The sequence below is a fragment of the Pseudoliparis swirei genome, chromosome 23 (genome assembly GCF_029220125.1).
Source record: "Pseudoliparis swirei isolate HS2019 ecotype Mariana Trench chromosome 23, NWPU_hadal_v1, whole genome shotgun sequence".
NCBI lineage: Eukaryota > Metazoa > Chordata > Actinopteri > Perciformes > Liparidae > Pseudoliparis > Pseudoliparis swirei.
The window spans coordinates 1,764,188-1,786,057 of record NC_079410.1 but is presented as its reverse complement, the minus strand read 5'-3'; the positions used below and the strand labels follow the sequence as shown (position 1 = coordinate 1,786,057).

At 48.5% G+C, this 21,870-nt stretch overlaps 4 protein-coding genes across 5 annotated transcripts in view; 3 read left to right on the top strand and 1 right to left on the bottom strand.

Moving 5' to 3' along the window:
- Window positions 1–1,464: 1,464 nt before the first annotated feature.
- Window positions 1,465–6,873, bottom strand: LOC130188664 (serine protease 27-like). The gene is made up of 6 exons (XM_056407083.1): window positions 6,734–6,873; window positions 4,922–4,942; window positions 4,206–4,368; window positions 3,481–3,749; window positions 2,904–3,043; window positions 1,465–2,768 (listed from the first exon to the last, which is right to left on the bottom strand). The coding sequence occupies exons 1-6, from the start codon at window positions 6,771–6,773 to the stop codon at window positions 2,493–2,495; spliced, it is 909 nt and encodes a 302-aa protein (XP_056263058.1). The 5' UTR covers window positions 6,774–6,873; the 3' UTR covers window positions 1,465–2,492.
- Window positions 6,874–8,511: 1,638 nt separating this feature from the next.
- On the top strand, window positions 8,512–10,229 carry LOC130188662 (heat shock 70 kDa protein 1-like). The gene is made up of 2 exons (XM_056407078.1): window positions 8,512–8,598; window positions 9,101–10,229. The coding sequence occupies exon 2, from the start codon at window positions 9,117–9,119 to the stop codon at window positions 10,227–10,229; it is 1,113 nt and encodes a 370-aa protein (XP_056263053.1). The 5' UTR covers window positions 8,512–8,598; window positions 9,101–9,116.
- Window positions 10,230–10,245: 16 nt separating this feature from the next.
- LOC130188667 (heat shock 70 kDa protein 1-like) lies at window positions 10,246–10,729 on the top strand. Its single transcript, XM_056407088.1, has one exon. The coding sequence runs from the start codon at window positions 10,246–10,248 to the stop codon at window positions 10,630–10,632; it is 387 nt and encodes a 128-aa protein (XP_056263063.1). The 3' UTR covers window positions 10,633–10,729.
- Window positions 10,730–11,892: 1,163 nt separating this feature from the next.
- Window positions 11,893–21,870, top strand: part of taok2a (TAO kinase 2a) — a 28,209-nt gene continuing 18,231 nt past the window's right edge. For both annotated transcript variants that reach the window (XM_056407073.1, XM_056407072.1), the window contains exons 1-7: window positions 11,893–12,168; window positions 14,012–14,152; window positions 14,661–14,732; window positions 14,828–14,929; window positions 19,633–19,678; window positions 19,776–19,872; window positions 20,309–20,422. In XM_056407073.1, coding sequence (XP_056263048.1) covers window positions 14,021–14,152; window positions 14,661–14,732; window positions 14,828–14,929; window positions 19,633–19,678; window positions 19,776–19,872; window positions 20,309–20,422 — 563 coding nt within the window. In that variant the 5' untranslated portion in view covers window positions 11,893–12,168; window positions 14,012–14,020. The remainder of the gene's footprint in view (window positions 12,169–14,011; window positions 14,153–14,660; window positions 14,733–14,827; window positions 14,930–19,632; window positions 19,679–19,775; window positions 19,873–20,308; window positions 20,423–21,870) is intronic.

The following is a 21,870-nucleotide window of genomic DNA, read 5'->3' as shown; positions in this document are numbered from 1 at the left end:
GAATAGACGGTGCGCGCGCAGCGCGCCAACAAATTTTTTGGAGCACCGAAGACTAGGGTTGGGTACCGAAACCCGGTGCCAATATGGTACCGGTTCCAATACAACCGGTATTACCCGGACCGAAACGCAACGCACATTCCGGTGCTTCTTTCCGGTGCCTGAGCCGATTGAAATTGAAAAAACCTATTGTTGTGAACTTCTCTTGTGACTCCGCCCTGTCAGCAGGTTGCGAGCCTCTCATATGTAACTCTGACAGGAGGCGTGGCCTGTGTGACTGTGAGCCCGTGTGGAGCACACCAGCGTCAGGCTGGGCCGACGGGGAGGCCGTCACCGGCCCCCCTGAACACGCGGAGACCGATGATGACGAGCAGCCGGAACTCAGATTAGTACCGTATCGTTGATTGCAAGTCTTGCATTCATAAAAGTAGCCCAATAAATAATAAATTAGCCATTATAACCATGTTTAAGCTAGCTCGTAGCTAGCTACGAGCTACGAGCGTGACAGTCTGCTAGCAGATGTGTTGGTGTCCAGCGATCCCGGCTGTATACCCGGTGTTACCGGGAATGTAATGACGGAGGAATAAAGACCGTGGGGCGTCACTTTGTTTCAGTGTAACTGGCTGTCAGAAGCAAAGCTTTATTTGTCACGTGTCATCTTCAGTCCCTCTGATTGGTTGTTCTCTTTGCCCATCAACACAGTGACAGGATTAACCCTATAAAGTCTGCACATGACAATACATATCACATCATATCATGGAGAACATATATTGTGTCTGTTAACAGTCTGATATCCGTTGTGTGTCAGTGCTCCATGATAACGGCTTCTACAGGGAATATGGCCAAAGAGGTTTTTAATGTCCTCATTGTGCGTAAAAAAAAAGTATCGGTTCAGGCACCGTTTAGGCACCGGTATCGTTTTAAAAGTACCGGTTTAGCACCGGTATCGGAAAAAACCCAAACGATAGCCATCCCTACCGAAGACCCATTTTGACCCAGGAAAAACCCTGAATGTATATATGTGATTAATCATGATTAATCCACAGAAACCTGTGATTAATCTGATTAAAAATGTTAATCATTTCACAGCCCTAATTCAAAGTAAAAGGTTCATAAAGGTACTTTAAATCTCATGGAAGTAAAAGTCCATATTTATTATCAGAAAACTGTTACATAATATTAAAATACTATTACTCATTAAATGTTACATTATTCTGTTTAAATTATTATAAGAGATATCTTTACACTTTGTATACTAGTACCAGCTATCAGATGAATGGTAGTATAAAAGTACAATGCAGTACAAGTACAACGTGGGAATACTATAGAAAACTACAAGTATCTCAAAGTTCAGTCCAGCACATGAATGTTTAATTATGTAATACTTTAATGCAGTAGTATTTTCATTATGTAGTAAGAGTACTTTTACTTCAGTAAAGGAGAAAATAAAAAATAAAAACACAAAAGTTAAGAGTAAATATTTTATTCACCAAACAGAAAAACGTTGAATTCGTGAACTTCAAAAGTATTTGTGACATACTTCAGTTGTAGTATTGCATCACATTGAACTGCAACAAGTATTCCACTGAATGTAAAATACTGTTCATACAAATACATATTACTTCATGTACTTTGTGAACTTCATGAATAAACAGAATCACAGCAGCTAAGTGCAATAATAAGTCACATTAATAATCCATAATTAAGAGAATAGAAGGTAAATAAAAACACACAATACTCGTCTTCATCATCTCGGTGCAAACCTTCAATGTTTAAAATACATTTTACATTAAAATAGTAAAACATTAAAAGTTGTTAATCTGAAAATCATCATTTTAAATTCTTTAAGATTTAAATATGAGTCATTATTTAATTTACTCTCATTAAAAGCATTTGATTAAAAATAGCACAAAACTATTTATTTATTGTTATGTAAAAGATTAAACTCTACATGTAAACCTTTTCTAAAGAGCACGTAAATATTTGTTCAATTAGTTAAATTCTTTAAACTTTTGGGATTTTATTTTCCAATTTTAAATCTTAATCATTATTTCAAAACAATATATATGAATCTTTAAATTTACTCTTACTTTAATTATGAATGCAATAATAATAATTAATAAACTATTAGAAGTCAGTTCTGATTAATTATTTGTAATAGTTATTTTGAATTAGTCAGTTCTGATTTTATTTAAATGAACTTAAAATGTTAATTATTTAACTTTCCCATTAGTCTTTAATTTAACTGCATTCACAAATTGGTTTAAAGTTCCCCAAAAACATTTTTCACCTGTTTTACACTCAAATGTATATTTATGAGTATATATATATATATACACACACATACTTCTATAGTTTTTGTTATTGTGCAAACAGAAAACAGAGACAATAATTCTGTGTTCTGTTCATTTTAAACTCTTAGGGGAAATAATCAAGTTTTTTCTGGATAAATATATATATATAAATATATATATGAATATATTCGTGAGCCGTCCCTACGAGAGCACGAACAGGGACAGGAGGACCAGCAGCAGGGCCAGCACCAGGGGCACCGACAGGGGGACCCCCCTAGACGTGGACCCGTTGCCCACGAAGTCCACGAAGCCGGGCAGGTCGCTGGAGACCCGGGTGTTGATCCAGGTCTGGTACCGGGACACCCGGGTGTAGACCCCGGGGGTCTCGGGCCTCGCGCATCCGATCCCGAAGCTCACCACGCCGGCCTGGACCCACAAGGAGCTGTTTTTACTCACCAGGGGGCCGCCGGAGTCCCCCTGAAACACAAAGTACACACTAAGTACACACAGAGTACAACCAGATGCAACTGTTCGTAATGTTTGTATATGTCTTTTAGATAGTGTTGTACTTGTTACTGTACTACACCTCACAGGTACATGCAGTATACTCACCTGGCAGGAGTCCTTCTGGCCCTCGTCCAGACCGGCACAGACCATGTTGTTGGTGAGTAACGGGTACGTGTTGCGACACTGAGAGTTGGAGACGATGGGGACTTGAACCTGCTGCAGGTTCTGAGGGAACGGGAGGGGAACTGAAGATGGTACGACCCGTTAGTCTGGAGACCTTCATCAGAATCAGTTTTATTGGCCAAGTAAGTTTGCACAAACAAGGAATTTGACTAGGTAAAGTGTCTCTCAGTGCTTACACAAAATATACATCACAACTAGGGCTGTTAAACGATTAACATTTTTAATCAGGTTAATCACAGGTTTCTGTGGATTAATCATGATTAATCCCATATATACATTCAGGGTTTTTCCTGGGTCGAAATGGGTCTTCGATGCTCCCTTAATTTTTTTTTACATTAATCGTGATTAATCAGGGTAATCATGCGATTAATCGCGATTAAACATTGTAATCGTTGCCCAGCCCTAATATATATATATCTCGATAATAGGTCCTTTACTCCACGGTGTATTTCAGTGAAAGGTCTGAACACTAAACTACAACCATACCAGCGGAACTCACCGTTCTCGCCGACGGTTCCCCATCCGGTGACGAAGCAGGAAGTCCCGGCCACGAACTCGCTGTCCTCCGCCGCCAGGCACACCGGCAGGATGTAGTCCGTGAAGCCGAGCGGCGCGGACAGCCGCAGCAGCGCGATGTCGTTGTCGCTGGTCTGGCTGTCGTAGCCCGCGTGGCGCACGATCTGCGACACGAAGCGCGACTCCTCTCGGATGTTGAACAGGTTCTGGTACTCCCGCCCGAGGTACACCACGAGACCGGAAGTGCTGAGGCTGCGAGCCGGAAGTGGTGCCATGTTTAAACGTAAAGTACGACACTACACCTGTAACAGTACTATACTACAAGCTGTAACAGTATAAGTACTACACTACACGCTGTAACAGTATACATACTAGTACTACACTATACAAGCTGTAACAGGTAAAGTACTACCACTACAATGTACAAATACACTAACTGGAAAGGTACTAGTACCACAAATACTCTGTCACAGTATAAGTACATGTAAACAACATTCAACTTAAATATGGAGCATGTGAATGTTTTGTTATGGTTGCCACGCCCGGTTACACCAGCTGGCTTCCATTGTGACAGGTGAGACAGGTGAGGTGAGACGGGGAGACGGGGAGGGGAAACAGGTGAGACGGTTGAGGGGAGACAGGTGAGGGGGGACAGGTGAGACGGGTGACGTCAGACAGGTGGGACAGGGGAGACGGGTGACGTCAGACCTGGTGAAGCAGTGGGCCGCGGTCAGGACCCACTGGCTGTTGATGAGCGAGCCTCCACAGAAGTGTCTGTTGCTCCTGTGCAGGCTGGCCTGCCACGGCCACGCGCCCCCGGACGCGCTCTCACCGCCAACGATGCGGCTGTTGAGCGGCGCGCGACCGCAGACTGACGGGACAGTTAGCTTAGCTTAGCACAATGAATGGAAGCGGCTGCAAACAGCTAGCCTGCCCCCTGTAACGCCTTGTTTACAGAAAAGTGGCTGAAAGCTGCTGTTATAGATTATTATTATAGTATTATTATTATACATTATATTATTGTTATACATTATAGTATTATTATTATTATACATTATATCATTACACATTATATTATTATTATGCATTATAGTATTATTGTTATAGTATTATTATTATTATACATTATATTATTGCTATACATTATATTATTATACATTATATTATTGTTATACATTATATTATTGCTATACATTATATAATATTATTATTATACATTATATTATTGCTATACATTATATTATTATGCATTATATTATTGTTATACATTATATTATTGCTATACATTATATTATATTATTATTATACATTATATTATTGCTATACATTATATTATTATGCATTATATTATTGTTATACATTATATTATTGTTATACATTATATTATTGACAAACCTTTCTAATTAAACCAGAATATAACTCACCATTTAACTGGGCGTGGCTTCCTGCGGACATAAAGAACAACATCACATTAGTGTCTTTGTTGTTGAGTTCATCTCTGAGGAAACAACCGGCTGGTCCTGCTGGGAGAGATCGCTATTTGAAAGATTAAAGCCAAACAAAAGAGAACGCTTTGTTGTCATTTCTGCAAAGTGACCGGATTAAAGGAGAGTCACGAGCAGGTGAGACGTCCCTGAGTCACAGTGAGGTTCTGCTTTACAATAATCAATATTAAACCAAAGTGATCAAAGATTGGACAAAACCCAGTCAGTTTCTTCTTCTCTCCTATTAATCGAGGCAGGGCCCCTCAGAAATATCTGGTGACCCTCCGAAGGGCCCCGACCCCGATGTTGAGACCCTCTGGACTAAACTGTGTGACTGAATATAAAGTATTTAAAGTATCTTCATCTAGATTAGCTTTAACAGTAACATGATGTATAAGTACATCAGGAACAGGAGTCGCCCCCTGGTGGTCAGGAGAGAGAATGCAGCTCTAACACATGAAGCATAGACTTCTATAGAACCAGAGGAGTCGCCCCCTGGTGGTCAGGAGAGAGAATGCAGCTTTAACACATGAAGCATAGACTTCTATAGAACCAGAGGAGTCGCCCCCTGGTGGTCAGGAGAGAGAATGCAGCTTTAACACATGAAGCGTAGACTTCTATACAACCAGGAGTCGCCCCCTGGTGGTCAGGAGAGAGAATGCAGCTTTAACACATGAAGCATAGACTTCTATACAACCAGAGGAGCTGCCCCCTGGTGGTCAGGAGAGAAAATGCAGCTTTAACACATGAAGCGTAGACTTCTATACAACCAGGAGTCGCCTCCTGGTGGTCAGGAGAGAAAATGCAGCTTTAACACATGAAGCGTAGACTTCTATACAACCAGGAGTCGCCCCCTGGTGGTCAGGAGAGAGAATGCAGCTTTAACACATGAAGCGTAGACTTCTATACAACCAGGAGTCGCCTCCTGGTGGTCAGGAGAGAAAATGCAGCTTTAACACATGAAGCGTAGACTTCTATACAACCAGGAGTCGCCTCCTGGTGGTCAGGAGAGAAAATGCAGCTTTAACACATGAAGCGTAGACTTCTATACAACCAGGAGTCGCCTCCTGGTGGTCAGGAGGTAGAATGCAGCTTAAACTTCACTCTTCAGGTCAGTTTGGTTTTCAAATGCCTCGTTGTCATGGTGATTCACGACTGTGCTCAACAGAGTATAAATACACAGTATTTACACCAATTCACTACTTTTATTTTAACACCAGACTTTAGTGTCTATAACCGTGTATCCGATTTTATAAGCTGAACTTTCACTTAATCACAGGGAATGCATCGTATTTAAATAATACATATTTTTTCAAAGACAGTTGGCTTTACCTTCTCTTTTCTAAATGTATTAAAGCTTGTGATGAGCTCAGCCACCTCCTTCTGTTTGAGAAGACGTAAATATTACTGAGTGGAACCGAAGGAGTCGGAGTGAAACCGCCAAGTTCAGCAAACTGGCTTTTCTGGTTGTTCATGGCCAAAGTTCTCTGTACATTACATTACAACCTCAAGGTTACTTCCCCCTCTCTGTATTTATCACCTCAACAGTTTCACATTTCAAACACTGAAATTTAAAATGTCCACCGGTTTGATTCCTTCATGAGCGTCAAGGTGAATCAACACACAGGAAGCTCCATGTAAACATCAACATACCGACACACGCACTCACAATCACACCTGCTGTCCCTAGAAATACACACTACCACTGGTTATTATCACTGGTTATTATCACTGGTTATTAGCAGAACTCACCTGTTAGCAGCAGCAGCGCGGCGCAGAGCAGCAGCTTCATGGTGACTCTAACAGTGAAGCAGGTGAAGGTGTGACTGTACTTCACGTGTTGAATAAACACCTCACATACCGAGCGCACTTTCCTTTATGAGGCTCCGGGCGCTCAGCTGGGAGGGACCTGAGGACCCGAAGCTGGCATTTCCTTTGGACACCTGAAGGGGAAGTTTGATACACGTTTTATGTGTTTTATTTGTTTTATGTGCCATACTCGTATGTTTTTTTAAATTTTGATAAATATGTACAGTTGGATTTATCAGAGTACTTTACTGTTACAGAGTATTTCTACTGTGTGGTACTAGTACTTTTAGTTTTACAGAGTATTTGTTAGTATTATTAGTACGTTTATTGTTACAGAATATTTGTACAGTGTGTTAATAATACTTTAAACAACTTTAAAATGTGTATTAATAGATTTGGATAATTTTAAGTTCCTTTGGGGACATCTTGTGGTCATATTAAGAATGACACCATGACAGATTTAACATAGTTCGAATACCTTGAATATCCAGTGGTCTATATTTCTGTTCAATCCGTTTATTTGTAATTCATTGTTGGATGAAGTGCCGCCAGGAGCTCCTCCACCTGATAATACCGACATGTTAGGCTTTTGATTAATATAAAGTCTTGTAAAACCCACTATCGGACGAGTCTTGAACGCCTCATAAAGGATTGGGCATTGTTAGTGAAGCACGGACTGTACATAATGTGTAACTCAAGGAGCGTTCGGGTGCAAACAATGATTTACGTTGATTTGTGTATTATTGTGTGATTTATTGTCTTGTGTTTAAAAATGTGCTTCATGGTTTATTCATTTATTCGCTCAGTCGGTTCTGCTGTATCTCTTGTCGGATTTTAAATATTAATGTATTGTGTTTGTTTATTAAAACAGACTATTTTCGGTGCGCTCAGAAGCTTGTAGAAGTTTCTAGTGACCCGCTTCCGGGTTACGTCATCACGCCGTGCTCTGTGATTGGTGCAGAACGCCAATCGGAAAGTTCAAGAAGCGACCAGAAGACAGCGAGGAAAGTATAAAACGATGAGAGGTGAAGGACCGGCATCCAGACCACAACGAGACCTCATCGAGACCACATCCAGACCTCATCGAGACCACATCCAGACTTCATCCAGACCACAACGAGACCTCATCCAGACCACATCCAGACCTCATCCAGACCACATCCAGACCTCATCGGGACCACACCGAGACCACATCCAGACCTCATCGAGACCACATCCAGACCTCATCCAGACCTTATCCAGACCTCAACGAGACCTCATCCAGACCTCATCGAGACCACATCAAGACCTCATCCAGACCTCATCCAGACCACACCGGGACCTCATCCAGACCTCACCGAGACCTCATCGAGACCACATCCAGACCTCATCGAGACCACATCCAGACCTCACCGAGACCTCATCGAGACCACATCCAGACCTCATCGAGACCACATCGAGACCTCATCCAGACCACACCGAGACCTCATCCAGACCACACTGGGACCTCATCCAGACCACACCGAGACCTCATCCAGACCACACCGAGACCTCATCCAGACCTCATCGAGACCACATCGAGACCTCATCCAGACCACATCGAGACCTCATCCAGACCACACCGAGACCTCATCCAGACCTCATCGAGACCACATCGAGACCACATCCAGACCTCATCGAGACCTCATCCAGACCACATCCAGACCTCATCCAGACCACATCCAGACCTCATCCAGACCTCATCGAGACCTCATCCAGACCACATCCAGACCACATCCAGACCTCATCCAGACCTCATCCAGACCGGAGACCCACGTCTTTTAACGACAGTAAGTATTCTGCTTTTGATATTTAAATGTTTTACATATCGGCTTCGTGGTGAATTAGGTTTTGTGTTGTCCTTAAAATTAAATACGAATTATAAAATTAACTGGCGTTGGATCAACGATTTTTTTTGTTTTGTTTAAAGATTATTTTTTATTAAATGTAATGATTTTATTTTAAAGTAGCATTCATTTTAAGCAATATCTTACATTTGTTTGAATACAAAATATTCTAAATACCACTTTAAAGTATTTTATTTTACACAAAGAAAATTTAGATTTAATTTCTCATCAACTTAGTGTCTAGTCAAACTAATTTTAACTTGATTTATTAAAAATATTATAATTTGCATCTGCTTTAAAATTCAAACTTGGTCATAATAATTTGTTTGATTAGACTTGACCATAAAATCTCACAACAGTAGAATAGTTGGTAGATTCGTTGTGTATTCTTTCAAAATGTTATAATAATGTAATTACTTATATTTCGTGTCTCTGCCTCTTTCAGACCTCAACACAACAAGATGTCGGCAGCTAAAGGCGTCGCCATCGGCATCGACCTGGGCACCACCTACTCCTGCGTGGGCGTCTTCCAGCACGGAAAAGTGGAAATCATCGCCAACGACCAGGGCAACCGGACCACGCCCAGCTACGTGGCGTTCACCGACACCGAGAGGCTCATCGGGGACGCGGCCAAGAACCAGGTGGCCTTAAACCCCAGCAACACCGTGTTCGATGCCAAGAGGCTGATTGGCAGAAAGATCGACGACCAGGTGGTGCAGACCGACATGAAGCACTGGCCCTTCGAGGTGGTGGGAGACGGAGGGAAGCCCAAGATTCAGGTGGAGCACAAGGGGGAGGCCAAGACCTTCTCCCCGGAGGAGATCTCCTTCATGGTCCTGGTGAAGATGAAGGAGATCGCCGAGGCCTACCTAGGCCAAAAGGTGTCCAACGCCGTCGTCACGGTGCCGGTGTACTTCAACGACTCCCAGAGACAGGCCACCAAAGACTCCGGCGTCATCGCGGGACTGAACGTCCTGAGGATCATCACCGAGCCGACGGCGGCCGCCATCGCGTATGGGCTGGACAAAGGCAAGTCGGGGGAACGCAACGTCCTGATCTTCGACCTGGGCGGCGGCACCTTCGACGTGTCCGTCCTGACCATCGAAGATGGGATCTTTGAAGTCCGAGCCACGGCCGGAGACACTCACCTGGGCGGAGAGGACTTCGACAACTGCGTGGTGGACCACTTCGTGGAGGAGTTCAAGAGGAAGCACAAGAAGGACATCGGCCAGAACAAGAGGGCCTTGCGGAGGCTGCGCACCGCTTGCGAGCGGGCCAAGAGGACGCTGTCCTCCAGCTCGCAGGCCAGCGTCGAGATCGACTCTCTGTTCGAGGGCGCTGACTTCTACACCTCCGTCACCAGAGCTCGCTTCGAGGAGCTGTGCTCCGACCTGTTCAGGGGAACGCTGGAGCCCTTGGAGAAAGCCCTGAGGGACGCCAAGATGGACAAGGCGCAGATCCACAAAGTGGTCCTGGTCGGCGGCTCCACCCACATCCCCAAGATCCAGAAGCTCCTGCAGGATTTCTTCAACGGCAAGGAGCTGAACAAGAGCATCAACCCCGACGAGGAGTAAAGAGGAGATCGAGAGGATGGTGTGGGACGCCGACGAGTACAAAGCCGAGGACGACCTCCAGAGGGACACGATCTCTGCCAAGAACTCCCTGGAGTCCTACGCCTTCAACCTGAAGAGCAGCGCGCAGGACGAGAACCTGAAGGGCCAACTGGGCGCCGAGGACCAGAAGACGCTGCTGGAGACGTGCGAGGAGACCATCGCCTGGCTGGAGAACAACCAGCTGGCCGACAAAGACGAGTACCGACACAAGCAGGAAGAGCTGGAGGACGTGTGCAACCCCATCGTCAGCAAGTTGTACCATGGGAGGGAGGCCCGCAGGAGGCTGTGGGGCGCAGGCTCGAGCCGGCTCCCAGGGGCCCACCATCGAGGAGGTGGACTAAAGGGTACCCTTCATGAGGACTAAAGGGTACTCTTCATGAGGACTAAAGGGTACTCTTCATGAGGACTAAAGGGTAGTCTTCATGAGGACTAAAGGGTACCCTTCATGAGGACTAAAGGGTACTCTTCATGAGGACTAAAGGGTACCCTTCATGAGGACTAAAGGGTACCCTTCATGAGGACTAAAGGGTACCCTTCATGAGGACTAAAGGGTACCCTTCATGAGGACTAAAGGGTAGTCTTCATGAGGACTAAAGGGTACCCTTCATGAGGACTAAAGGGTACTCTTCATGAGGACTAACGGGTACCCTTCATGAGGACTAACGGGTACCCTTCATGAGGACTAAAGGGTACCCTTCATGAGGACTAAAGGGTACCCTTCATGAGGACTAAAGGGTACTCTTCATGAGGACTAACGGGTACCCTTCATGAGGACTAAAGGGTACTCTTCATGAGGACTAACGGGTACCCTTCATGAGGACTAAAGGGTACTCTTCATGAGGACTAAAGGGTACCCTTCATGAGGACTAAAGGGTACTCTTCATGAGGACTAAAGGGTACCCTTCATGAGGACTAAAGGGTACTCTTCATGAGGACTAACGGGTACCCTTCATGAGGACTAAAGGGTACTCTTCATGAGGACTAAAGGGTACTCTTCATGAGGACTAAAGGGTACCCTTCATGAGGACTAAAGGGTACTCTTCATGAGGACTAAAGGGTACTCTTCATGAGGACTAACAGGTACCCTTCATGAGGACTAAAGGGTACCCTTCATGAGGACTATATAATCAGTGAGAATGTTTGAAAGAAATTGGAGCTTTATATTCATGTTTAAAAAAGAAAAGCTCTCCACTGTGGTGAAGTGTTTAACGAGTGCAATCTGTATGTATCTTTTAAATCTCTGCCTTGCTGGACATTGCAATAAAGATCGAATGTAAATATGAAGAGAGAAAACTTATATTTTATTGTCTTCCTTTATGTCATTATACACTAACATTTACTTGATTAACAGTACATCTGGAACGAGCAAATTGTTTTACATGAATTATACTTCAACCATCCTTTTAAACATACAGATAACTTGCAATACAATATAGATGAAATAGGATAATAATAATAAATCACAATATAAATAAAAAGCCCTCGAGTCTATGCACTAGATTGTTAATCCAGTTCGATTTATTTATCCCTTTTATTTCTGAAGCGGAAAACTCAACCGGAAACGGATCGCATCGGCTTCCGGTCGGAGCCGGAGTCCCGCCCCGCCAGTCTGTGCCATCTTGGATATTTTTTTTTGCAAAGAACAAACAAAAAAACCGCTGTGAGGAAACGAGCCCGACCTCGGGGGTTTTAGGTGCGACCAGCCGCGAGATTCAGTCAACCGCCGATTCATTCATTTCTCTTCCGGGGACTTCTTCTTCTTCGTTGGTAAATGGGCCGAACGTCGCGCTGATCGCCCGCCGAGAGAGAGAGGAGACCCGGGCTATGAGGACAGAGGCTCGCTAGCTTCGGCTGCTAACAGTTCGTTTCTCGTTCCGGACCGGAACCACAATAAGTCGCGGTAAGTGAAGCTGCCGAGCCGCGGGACTCGAACCCGCGACCCCGACCGCCCGGAGGTCTCTGGGTTGTTTGGGCCTTCAATCAAAAATATGAATGGTTTCTATTTGGTTCGACAGCGACCCATCCCGTTAGCTCCGCGGGATGGGTCGTACTAGTACACACTGTAGAGGTACTAATACACACTGTAATGTACTAGTACACACTGTAGAGGTACTAATACACACTGTACAGGTACTAATACACACTGTAATGTACTAATACACACTGTAATGTACTAGTACACACTGTAGAGGTACTGATACACACTGTAATGTACTAGTACACACTGTAGAGGTACTAATACACACTGTAATGTACTAGTACACACTGTAGAGGTACTGATACACACTGTAATGTACTAGTACACACTGTAGAGGTACTATTACACTGTAATGTACTAGTACACACTGTAGAGGTACTAATACACACTGTACAGGTACTAATACACACTGTAATGTACTAATACACACTGTAATGTACTAGTACACACTGTACAGGTACTAATACACACTGTAAGGTACTAATACACACTGTAATGTACTAATACACACTGTAATGTACTAGTACACACTAGAAGTACTAGTACACACTGTAGAGGTACTGATACACACTGTAATGTACCAGTACACACTGTAGAGGTACTAATACACAATGTAGAGGTACTAATACCACACTATGGAGGTACTAATACCACACTATGGAGGTACTCATACCTCACTATGGAGGTACTAATACCTCACTGTAAAGGTACTAATACCACACTATTTGTGTATATGTATATATATATGTCTTTATATATATTGCTGTGTATAGATATAGATATAGATGATGGTATTTGTGCCACGCCCGTAATAATCAGTGGTACTTTCATCAAAATCACAGTTTTTATTAAATGATGAATTACATCAGTTTAGTCTGTGGAGGCGTTGGTTTTTCCCACTTTCTTGAACGTCACACCCACCAGGAGCCACCGGCTCCACGTTGAACCCGTGGAGGAAACGTCTGCTTCCTCTGGAAAGAGACGGGAATAGAACCACACGCCTCCATCTGAAGACACACGGATGACGTGGTGCCTGAACTACCACTTAGACATTATTACACCGGGACCCCGTCACACTGCACTCTCTGAGCGCCTTCAAAATAAAAGAAACCACCGTGAACGAGACGGGTCTTGAGTGCAGGATCACGCAGATGAAGGGCGAGCCGTAAACCACGAAAACATTTAGATTTCTTGACAAATTATTAATAAAAAAATTGGAAAGCCATATAATCTAAATATCCAAACTGTTCTAAGTGTTGGGAGAATAAACATCGACATATTGGAAATATAAAATCTAAATCTTAAGCTTCTTACACATGATGTGTTCAAGGTCTGTCGGGAAAGAAGGATTAATTTTGTTAGAAACAGCTGTGTGTATGTGTATATATATATATATGACGATCGATCGGTCAGTGGGTACAAAAAAATTAGTAGATTAAATAATCTATATTCCCTCTACCTGATTTTAATTGTTCACTGAGCAGAGCCTGAACGCATCATGAGAACGTTATCACTCAACTTCAGCCAGTACTCGTGTTCACTGAGCGGAGCCTGAACGCATCATCATGTCACTGAAGTGAACCTCCTGGTTCTCCGTTAGCGGTGTTGCTAACGTTACTAGCTCTCCTCCTGATGGTCTAAACACTGATTGGTTGTTCACGTGACCAGAGAAACATAAATATAAACAATGTTATTTGTCAGATTTCCCACTGAGGCCTTGTGTTGACCTTTAACCTGAGTGCCCCCCCCCCCCCTGTGGTTCAAGGCCCTGGCAATGCCCTCGAGTGTACGGGCGGGCAACCTGAAAGACCCCGAAGTGGCGGACCTCTTCTGCAAAGACGATCCGGAGAAGCTCTTCGCCGACCTCCGTGAGATCGGACATGGCAGCTTCGGAGCCGTTTACTTTGTGAGTCCCTCGCGCTCCTTCAGGGGGCGCCCTTCTTCAGACCTGGTCACCTGGTCTCCTTCAGGGGGCGCCCTTCAGCTTACTCACAGGAAGTGAGACCCAAGCAGGAAGTGAGACTCGAACAGGAAGTGAGACCAAAGCAGGAAGTGAGACCCAAGCAGGAAGTAAGACCCAACCAGGCAGTGAGACCCAAGCAGGAAGTGAGACCCAGACCAGGAAGTGAGACCCAAGCAGGAAGTGAGACCCAGACCAGGAAGTGAGACTTGAGCAGGAAGTAAGACTCGACCAGAAAGTGAGACCCAAGCAGGAAGTGAGACTCGACCAAGAAGTGAGACCCAGAGCAGGAAGTGAGGCTCATGCAGGAAGTGAGACCTGAGCAGGAAGTGAGAGCCAACCAGGAAGTGAATGTCTCCGTGTCTCTTAGACGCAGAGGGTTAAGCGTGTGGGCGTGGCCTGTGGGTGAGCCGAGGCTCCGCCTCTCAGGGACTAACGATGAAGTGTGTTTCAGGCCCGAGACATTCGCAACAATGAGGTGGTGGCCATCAAGAAGATGTCGTACAGCGGCAAGCAGACCAACGAGGTGGCGCTCCATTTACTCACCTGCACGCCTCGGCCAATGAAACGCTTTCATGGCGTCTTCACTTCTTTCATTTAATCTGTGTGTGAAATGTGCAGAAGTGGCAGGACATCATCAAAGAGGTGAAGTTCCTGCAGAAGCTCCGGCACCCGAACACCATCGAGTACCGAGGATGTTACCTGAAGGAGCACACGGCGTGGGTACGTAGGGCTTTACTCATGGTCCCTGAAGGCCACACGGCGTGGGTACGTAGGGCTTTACTCATGGTCCCTGAAGGAGCACACGGCGGCAATGAGGGCTTTACTCATGGTCCCTGAAGGCCACACGCGTGGCACGTGGGGCTTTACTCATGGTCCCTGAAGGCCACACGGCGTGGCACGAGGGCTTTACTCATGGTCCCTGAAGGAGCACAGGCGTGGGCGTGAGGGCTTTACTCATGGTCCCTGAAGGCCACACGGCGTGGGCGAGGGCTTTACTCATGGTCCCTGAAGGCCACACGGCGTGGTACGTGGGGCTTTACTCATGGTCCCTGAAGGCCACACGGGCGTGCACGTGGGGCTTTACTCATGGTCCCTGAAGGCCACAGGCGTGGAGTGCGTGAGGGCTTTACTCATGGTCCCTGAAGGCCACACGGCAAGTACGAGGGCTTTACTCATGGTCCCTGAAGGAGCACACGGCGTGGCACGTGAGGGCTTTACTCATGGTCCCTGAAGGCCACACGGCGTGGGTACGTAGGGCTTTACTCATGGTCCCTGAAGGCCACACGGCGTGGGTACGTAGGGCTTTACTCATGGTCCCTGAAGGCCACACGGCGTGGGTACGTAGGGCTTTACTCATGGTCCCTGAAGGCCACACGGCGTGGGTACCTAGGGCTTTACTCATGGTCCCTGAAGGCCACACGGCGTGGGTACCTAGGGCTTTACTCATGGTCCCTGAAGGCCACACGGCGTGGGTACGTAGGGCTTTACTCATGGTCCCTGAAGGCCACACGGCGTGGCACGAGGGCTTTACTCATGGTCCCTGAAGGCCACACGGCGTGGACGAGGGCTTTACTCATGGTCCCTGAAGGCCACACGGCGTGCAATGTGAGGGCTTTACTCATGGTCCCTGAAGGGCAGACGGCGTGGAATGAGGGCTTTACTCATGGTCCCTGAAGGCCACACGCGTGTACGTAGGGCTTTACTCATGGTCCCTGAAGGCCACACGGCGTGGCAATGAGGGCTTTACTCATGGTCCCTGAAGGCCACAGGCGTGGGCACGAGGGCTTTACTCATGGTCCCTGAAGGCCACACGGCGTGGCACGTGAGGGCTTTACTCATGGTCCCTGAAGGCCACACGGCGTGGGTACTGAGAGCTTTACTCATGGTCCCTGAAGGCCACACGGCGTGGGTACGTAGGGCTTTACTCATGGTCCCTGAAGGCCACAGGCGTGGTGCGTGAGGGCTTTACTCATGGTCCCTGAAGGCCACACGGCGTGGCACGTAGGGCTTTACTCATGGTCCCTGAAGGCCACACGGGCGTGGGCACGAGGGCTTTACTCATGGTCCCTGAAGGCCACAGGCGTGGTGCGTAGGGCTTTACTCATGGTCCCTGAAGGCCACACGGCGTGGGCGTGAGGGCTTTACCATGGTCCCTGAAGGCCACACGGCGTGGCGTGGGGCTTTACTCATGGTCCCTGAAGGCCACACGGGTACGTGGGCTTTACTCATGGTCCCTGAAGGCCACACGGCGTGTGTACGTAGGGCTTTACTCATGGTCCCTGAAGGCCACACGGCGTGGGTACTGAGAGCTTTACTCATGGTCCCTGAAGGCCACACGGCGTGGGTACGTAGGGCTTTACTCATGGTCCCTGAAGGCCACACGGCGTGTAATGAGGGCTTTACTCATGGTCCCTGAAGGCCACACGGCGTGGGTACGAGGGCTTTACTCATGGTCCCTGAAGGCCACACGGCGCGTGCACGAGGGCTTTACTCATGGTCCCTGAAGGCCACACGGCGTGGGTACGTAGGGCTTTACTCATGGTCCCTGAAGGCCACACGGCGTGGGTACGTAGGGCTTTACTCATGGTCCCTGAAGGCCACACGGCGTGGGTACGTAGGGCTTTACTCATGGTCCCTGAAGGCCACACGGCGTGGGTACGTAGGGCTTTACTCATGGTCCCTGAAGGCCACACGGCGTCGGTACGTAGGGCTTTACTCATGGTCCCTGAAGGCCACACGGCGTGGGTACGTAGGGCTTTACTCATGGTCCCTGAAGGAGCACACGGCGTGGGTACGTAGGGCTTTACTCATGGTCCCTGAAGGCCACACGGCGTGGGTACGTAGGGCTTTACTCATGGTCCCTGAAGGCCACACGGCGTGGGTACGTAGGGCTTTACTCATGGTCCCTGAAGGCCACACGGCGTGAGCACGAGGGCTTTACTCATGGTCCCTGAAGGGCCACACGGCGTGGCACGTAGGGCTTTACTCATGGTCCCTGAAGGCCACACGGTGGGCACGTGAGGGCTTTACTCATGGTCCCTGAAGGCCACACGGCGTGGGCACGTAGGGCTTTACTCATGGTCCCTGAAGGCCACACGTGGGTACGAGGGCTTTACTCATGGTCCCTGAAGGCCACACGGCGTGGGTAGGGGCTTTACTCATGGTCCCTGAAGGCCACACGGGTGGAATGAGGGCTTTACCATGGTCCCTGAAGGCCACACGGCGTGCACGAGGGCTTTACTCATGGTCCCTGAAGGCCACGGCGTGCACGTAGGGCTTTACTCATGGTCCCTGAAGGCCACACGCGTGGTACGTAGGGCTTTACTCATGGTCCCTGAAGGCCACACGGCGTGTACGAGGGCTTTACTCATGGTCCCTGAAGGCCACAGGCGGTACGTAGGGCTTTACTCATGGTCCCTGAAGGCCACAGGCGTGGGCACGAGGGGCTTTACTCATGGTCCCTGAAGGCCACACGCGTGGTACGAGGGCTTTACTCATGGTCCCTGAAGGCCACAGGCGTGGAGGGCTTTACTCATGGTCCCTGAAGGCCACACGGGCGTGCAATGAGGGCTTTACTCATGGTCCCTGAAGGCCACAGGCGTGGCACGAGGGCTTTACTCATGGTCCCTGAAGGCCACACGGCGTGGCACGAGGGCTTTACTCATGGTCCCTGAAGGCCACACGGCGGTACGAGGGCTTTACCATGGTCCCTGAAGGCCACACGGCGTGCAATGAGGGCTTTACTCATGGTCCCTGAAGGCCACAGGCGTACCGTGAGGGCTTTACCATGGTCCCTGAAGGCCACACGGCGTGGCAATGAGGGCTTTACTCATGGTCCCTGAAGGCCACACGGCGTGTAATGAGGGCTTACTCATGGTCCCTGAAGGCCACACGGGCGTGGGTACGTAGGGCTTTACTCATGGTCCCTGAAGGCCACACGCGTGGTACGTAGGGCTTTACTCATGGTCCCTGAAGGCCACACGGCGTGGAGTGAGGGCTTACTCATGGTCCCTGAAGGCCACACGGCGTGGGTAATGAGGGCTTTACTCATGGTCCCTGAAGGCCACACGGCGTGGGTACGTGAGGGCTTTACTCATGGTCCCTGAAGGCCACACGCGTGGCGTGAGGGCTTTACTCATGGTCCCTGAAGGCCACACGGGGGCACGTAGGGCTTTACTCATGGTCCCTGAAGGCCACACGGCGTGGGTACGTGGGGCTTTACTCATGGTCCCTGAAGGCCACACGGCGTGGCACGAGGGCTTTACTCATGGTCCCTGAAGGCCACAGGCGTGGTAATGAGGGCTTTACTCATGGTCCCTGAAGGCCACACGGCGGGTACGTGAGGGCTTTACTCATGGTCCCTGAAGGCCACACGGCGTAATGAGGGCTTTACCATGGTCCCTGAAGGCCACACGTGGGCACGTAGGGCTTTACTCATGGTCCCTGAAGGCCACACGGCGTGGCAATGAGGGCTTTACTCATGGTCCCTGAAGGCCACACGCGTGGCACGAGGGCTTTACTCATGGTCCCTGAAGGCCACACGGGCGGCAATGAGGGCTTTACTCATGGTCCCTGAAGGCCACACGTGGGTACGAGGGCTTCTCATGGTCCCTGAAGGCCACACGGCGTGGGTACGTAGGGCTTTACCATGGTCCCTGAAGGCCACACGGCGTGGGTGCGAGGGGCTTTACTCATGGTCCCTGAAGGCCACACGGCGTGGCACGTAGGGCTTTACTCATGGTCCCTGAAGGCCACACGGCGTGGGTACGTAGGGCTTTACTCATGGTCCCTGAAGGCCACACGGCGTGGGTACGTAGGGCTTTACTCATGGTCCCTGAAGGCCACACGGCGTGGGTACGGAGAGCTTTACTCATGGTCCCTGAAGGCCACACGGCGTGTGTACGTAGGGCTTTACTCATGGTCCCTGAAGGCCACACGTGGGTACGTGAGGGCTTTACTCATGGTCCCTGAAGGCCACAGGCGGGTACCTAGGGCTTTACTCATGGTCCCTGAAGGCCACACGGCGTGACGTGAGGGCTTTACTCATGGTCCCTGAAGGCCACACGGCGGTACGTGAGGGCTTTACTCATGGTCCCTGAAGGCCACACGGCGTGGGTACCTAGGGCTTTACTCATGGTCCCTGAAGGCCACACGGCGTGGGTACCTAGGGCTTTACTCATGGTCCCTGAAGGCCACACGGCGTGGGTACGTAGGGCTTTACTCATGGTCCCTGAAGGCCACACGGCGTGGGTACCTAGGGCTTTACTCATGGTCCCTGAAGGCCACACGAACAGCTAGGGCTTTACTCATGGTCAGCTGATTGATTGGTTGATTGAATTGTTGATTGATTGGTTCATTGAATTGTTGATTGATTGGTTGATTGATTAATTGATTGGTTGATTGATTGATTGGTGTTGCAGCAGCTGGTGATGGAGTACTGCCTCGGCTCGGCCTCAGACCTCCTGGAAGGTCAGTTCTCTGCATTCTGAACCATTATTTTCGTGTTATATTATTATTGATCGAAGCCTCGTGGCGGCGGTGTGACTCTTCGTCTTCTCGTACTCAGTTCACAAAAAGCCGCTCCAGGAAATGGAAATAGCTGCGATTACCCATGGTGCACTGCAGGGACTCGCGTACCTTCACTCTCACAACATGATTCACAGGTAACAACCGCTGCTGCAATAGTTATTATTATGTTATTATGTAATTATATAATCAAATAACTTCATAGCTAACTGTTCACTGGTAAATAAATATAAATGTATCTTTTATAAAGTTTTTAATAAACGGGTATTTTAGTTTGAGGCTCTAAATAAGTTTAAACTGCTACTGTCACGACAAATTTCCCCTTGGGGATTAATAAAGTATATATCTATCTATCTATCTATCATCTATCTATCTAAAACACAGTCGATGTAACTGAGGCTCTTATTTTGAAATCTTGGTACCAACAACTGAAACACACTCTGATGTAATGATGATTATTATTATGATCATACGGGGCCTCGAGGCTTACCCGCTTGATTTAACATCGGTATATTAATATTTAAAGATGCTACATGTAGCATGTTGGTGCTAACTCGTGCTTTTGTTTTGTAGGGACGTGAAAGCAGGAAACATCCTGCTGACGGAGCCCGGTCAGGTCAAACTGGGGGACTTCGGTTCTGCTTCCATCGTGGCTCCGGCCAACTCCTTCGTGGGGACTCCGTACTGGTGAGGGTTCTGCTGAGGGTTCTGCTGAGGGTACTGCTGAGGGTACTGCTGAGGGTTCTGCTGAGGGTACTGCTGAGGGTTCTGCTGAGGATTCTGCTGAGGGTACTGCTGAGGGTTCTGCTGAGGGTACTGCTGAGGGTTCTGCTGAGGGTTCTGGTGAGGGTACTGCTGAGGGTTCTGGTGAGGGTTCTGCTGAGGGTACTGCTGAGGGTACTGGTGAGGGTACTGCTGAGGGTACTGCTGAGGGTACTGCTGAGGGTACTGGTGAGGGTTCTGCTGAGGGTACTGCTGAGGGTTCTGCTGAGGGTACTGGCGAGGGTTCTGCTGAGGGTTCTGCTGAGGGTTCTGGTGAGGGTTCTGCTGAGGGTACTGGTGAGGGTTCTGCTGAGGATTCTGCTGAGGGTACTGCTGAGGGTACTGCTGAGGGTACTGCTGAGGGTTCTGCTGAGGGTACTGCTGAGGGTTCTGCTGAGGATTCTGCTGAGGGTACTGCTGAGGGTTCTGCTGAGGGTACTGCTGAGGGTTCTGCTGAGGGTTCTGGTGAGGGTACTGCTGAGGGTTCTGGTGAGGGTTCTGGTGAGGGTACTGCTGAGGGTTCTGGTGAGGGTTCTGCTGAGGGTACTGCTGAGGGTTCTGCTGAGGGTACTGGTGAGGGTACTGCTGAGGGTACTGCTGAGGGTACTGGTGAGGGTTCTGCTGAGGGTACTGCTGAGGGTTCTGCTGAGGGTACTGGCGAGGGTTCTGCTGAGGGTTCTGCTGAGGGTTCTGGTGAGGGTTCTGCTGAGGGTACTGGTGAGGGTTCTGCTGAGGGTACTGCTGAGGGTACTGGTGAGGGTTCTGCTGAGGGTTCTGCTGAGGGTTCTGCTGAGGGTACTGGTGAGGGTTCTGCTGAGGGTTCTGCTGAGGGTACTGCTGAGGGTTCTGCTGAGGGTACTGCTGAGGGTTCTGGTGAGGGTACTGGTGAGGGTTCTGCTGAGGGTTCTGCTGAGGGTACTGGTGAGGGTTCTGCTGAGGGTACTGGTGAGGGTACTGGTGAGGGTTCTGCTGAGGGTTCTGCTGAGGGTACTGGTGAGGGTTCTGCTGAGGGTTCTGCTGAGGGTTCTGCTGAGGGTACTGGTGAGGGTTCTGCTGAGGGTTCTGCTGAGGGTTCTGCTGAGGGTACTGGTGAGGGTTCTGCTGAGGGTTCTGCTGAGGGTACTGCTGAGGGTTCTGCTGAGGGTACTGGTGAGGGTTCTGCTGAGGGTACTGGTGAGGGTTCTGCTGAGGGTACTGCTGAGGGTTCTGCTGAGGGTTCTGCTGAGGGTACTGCTGAGGGTACTGCTGAGGGTACTGGTGAGGGTTCTGCTGAGGGTACTGGTGAGGGTTCTGCTGAGGGTACTGCTGAGGGTTCTGCTGAGGGTACTGCTGAGGGTACTGCTGAGGGTTCTGCTGAGGGTACTGGTGAGGGT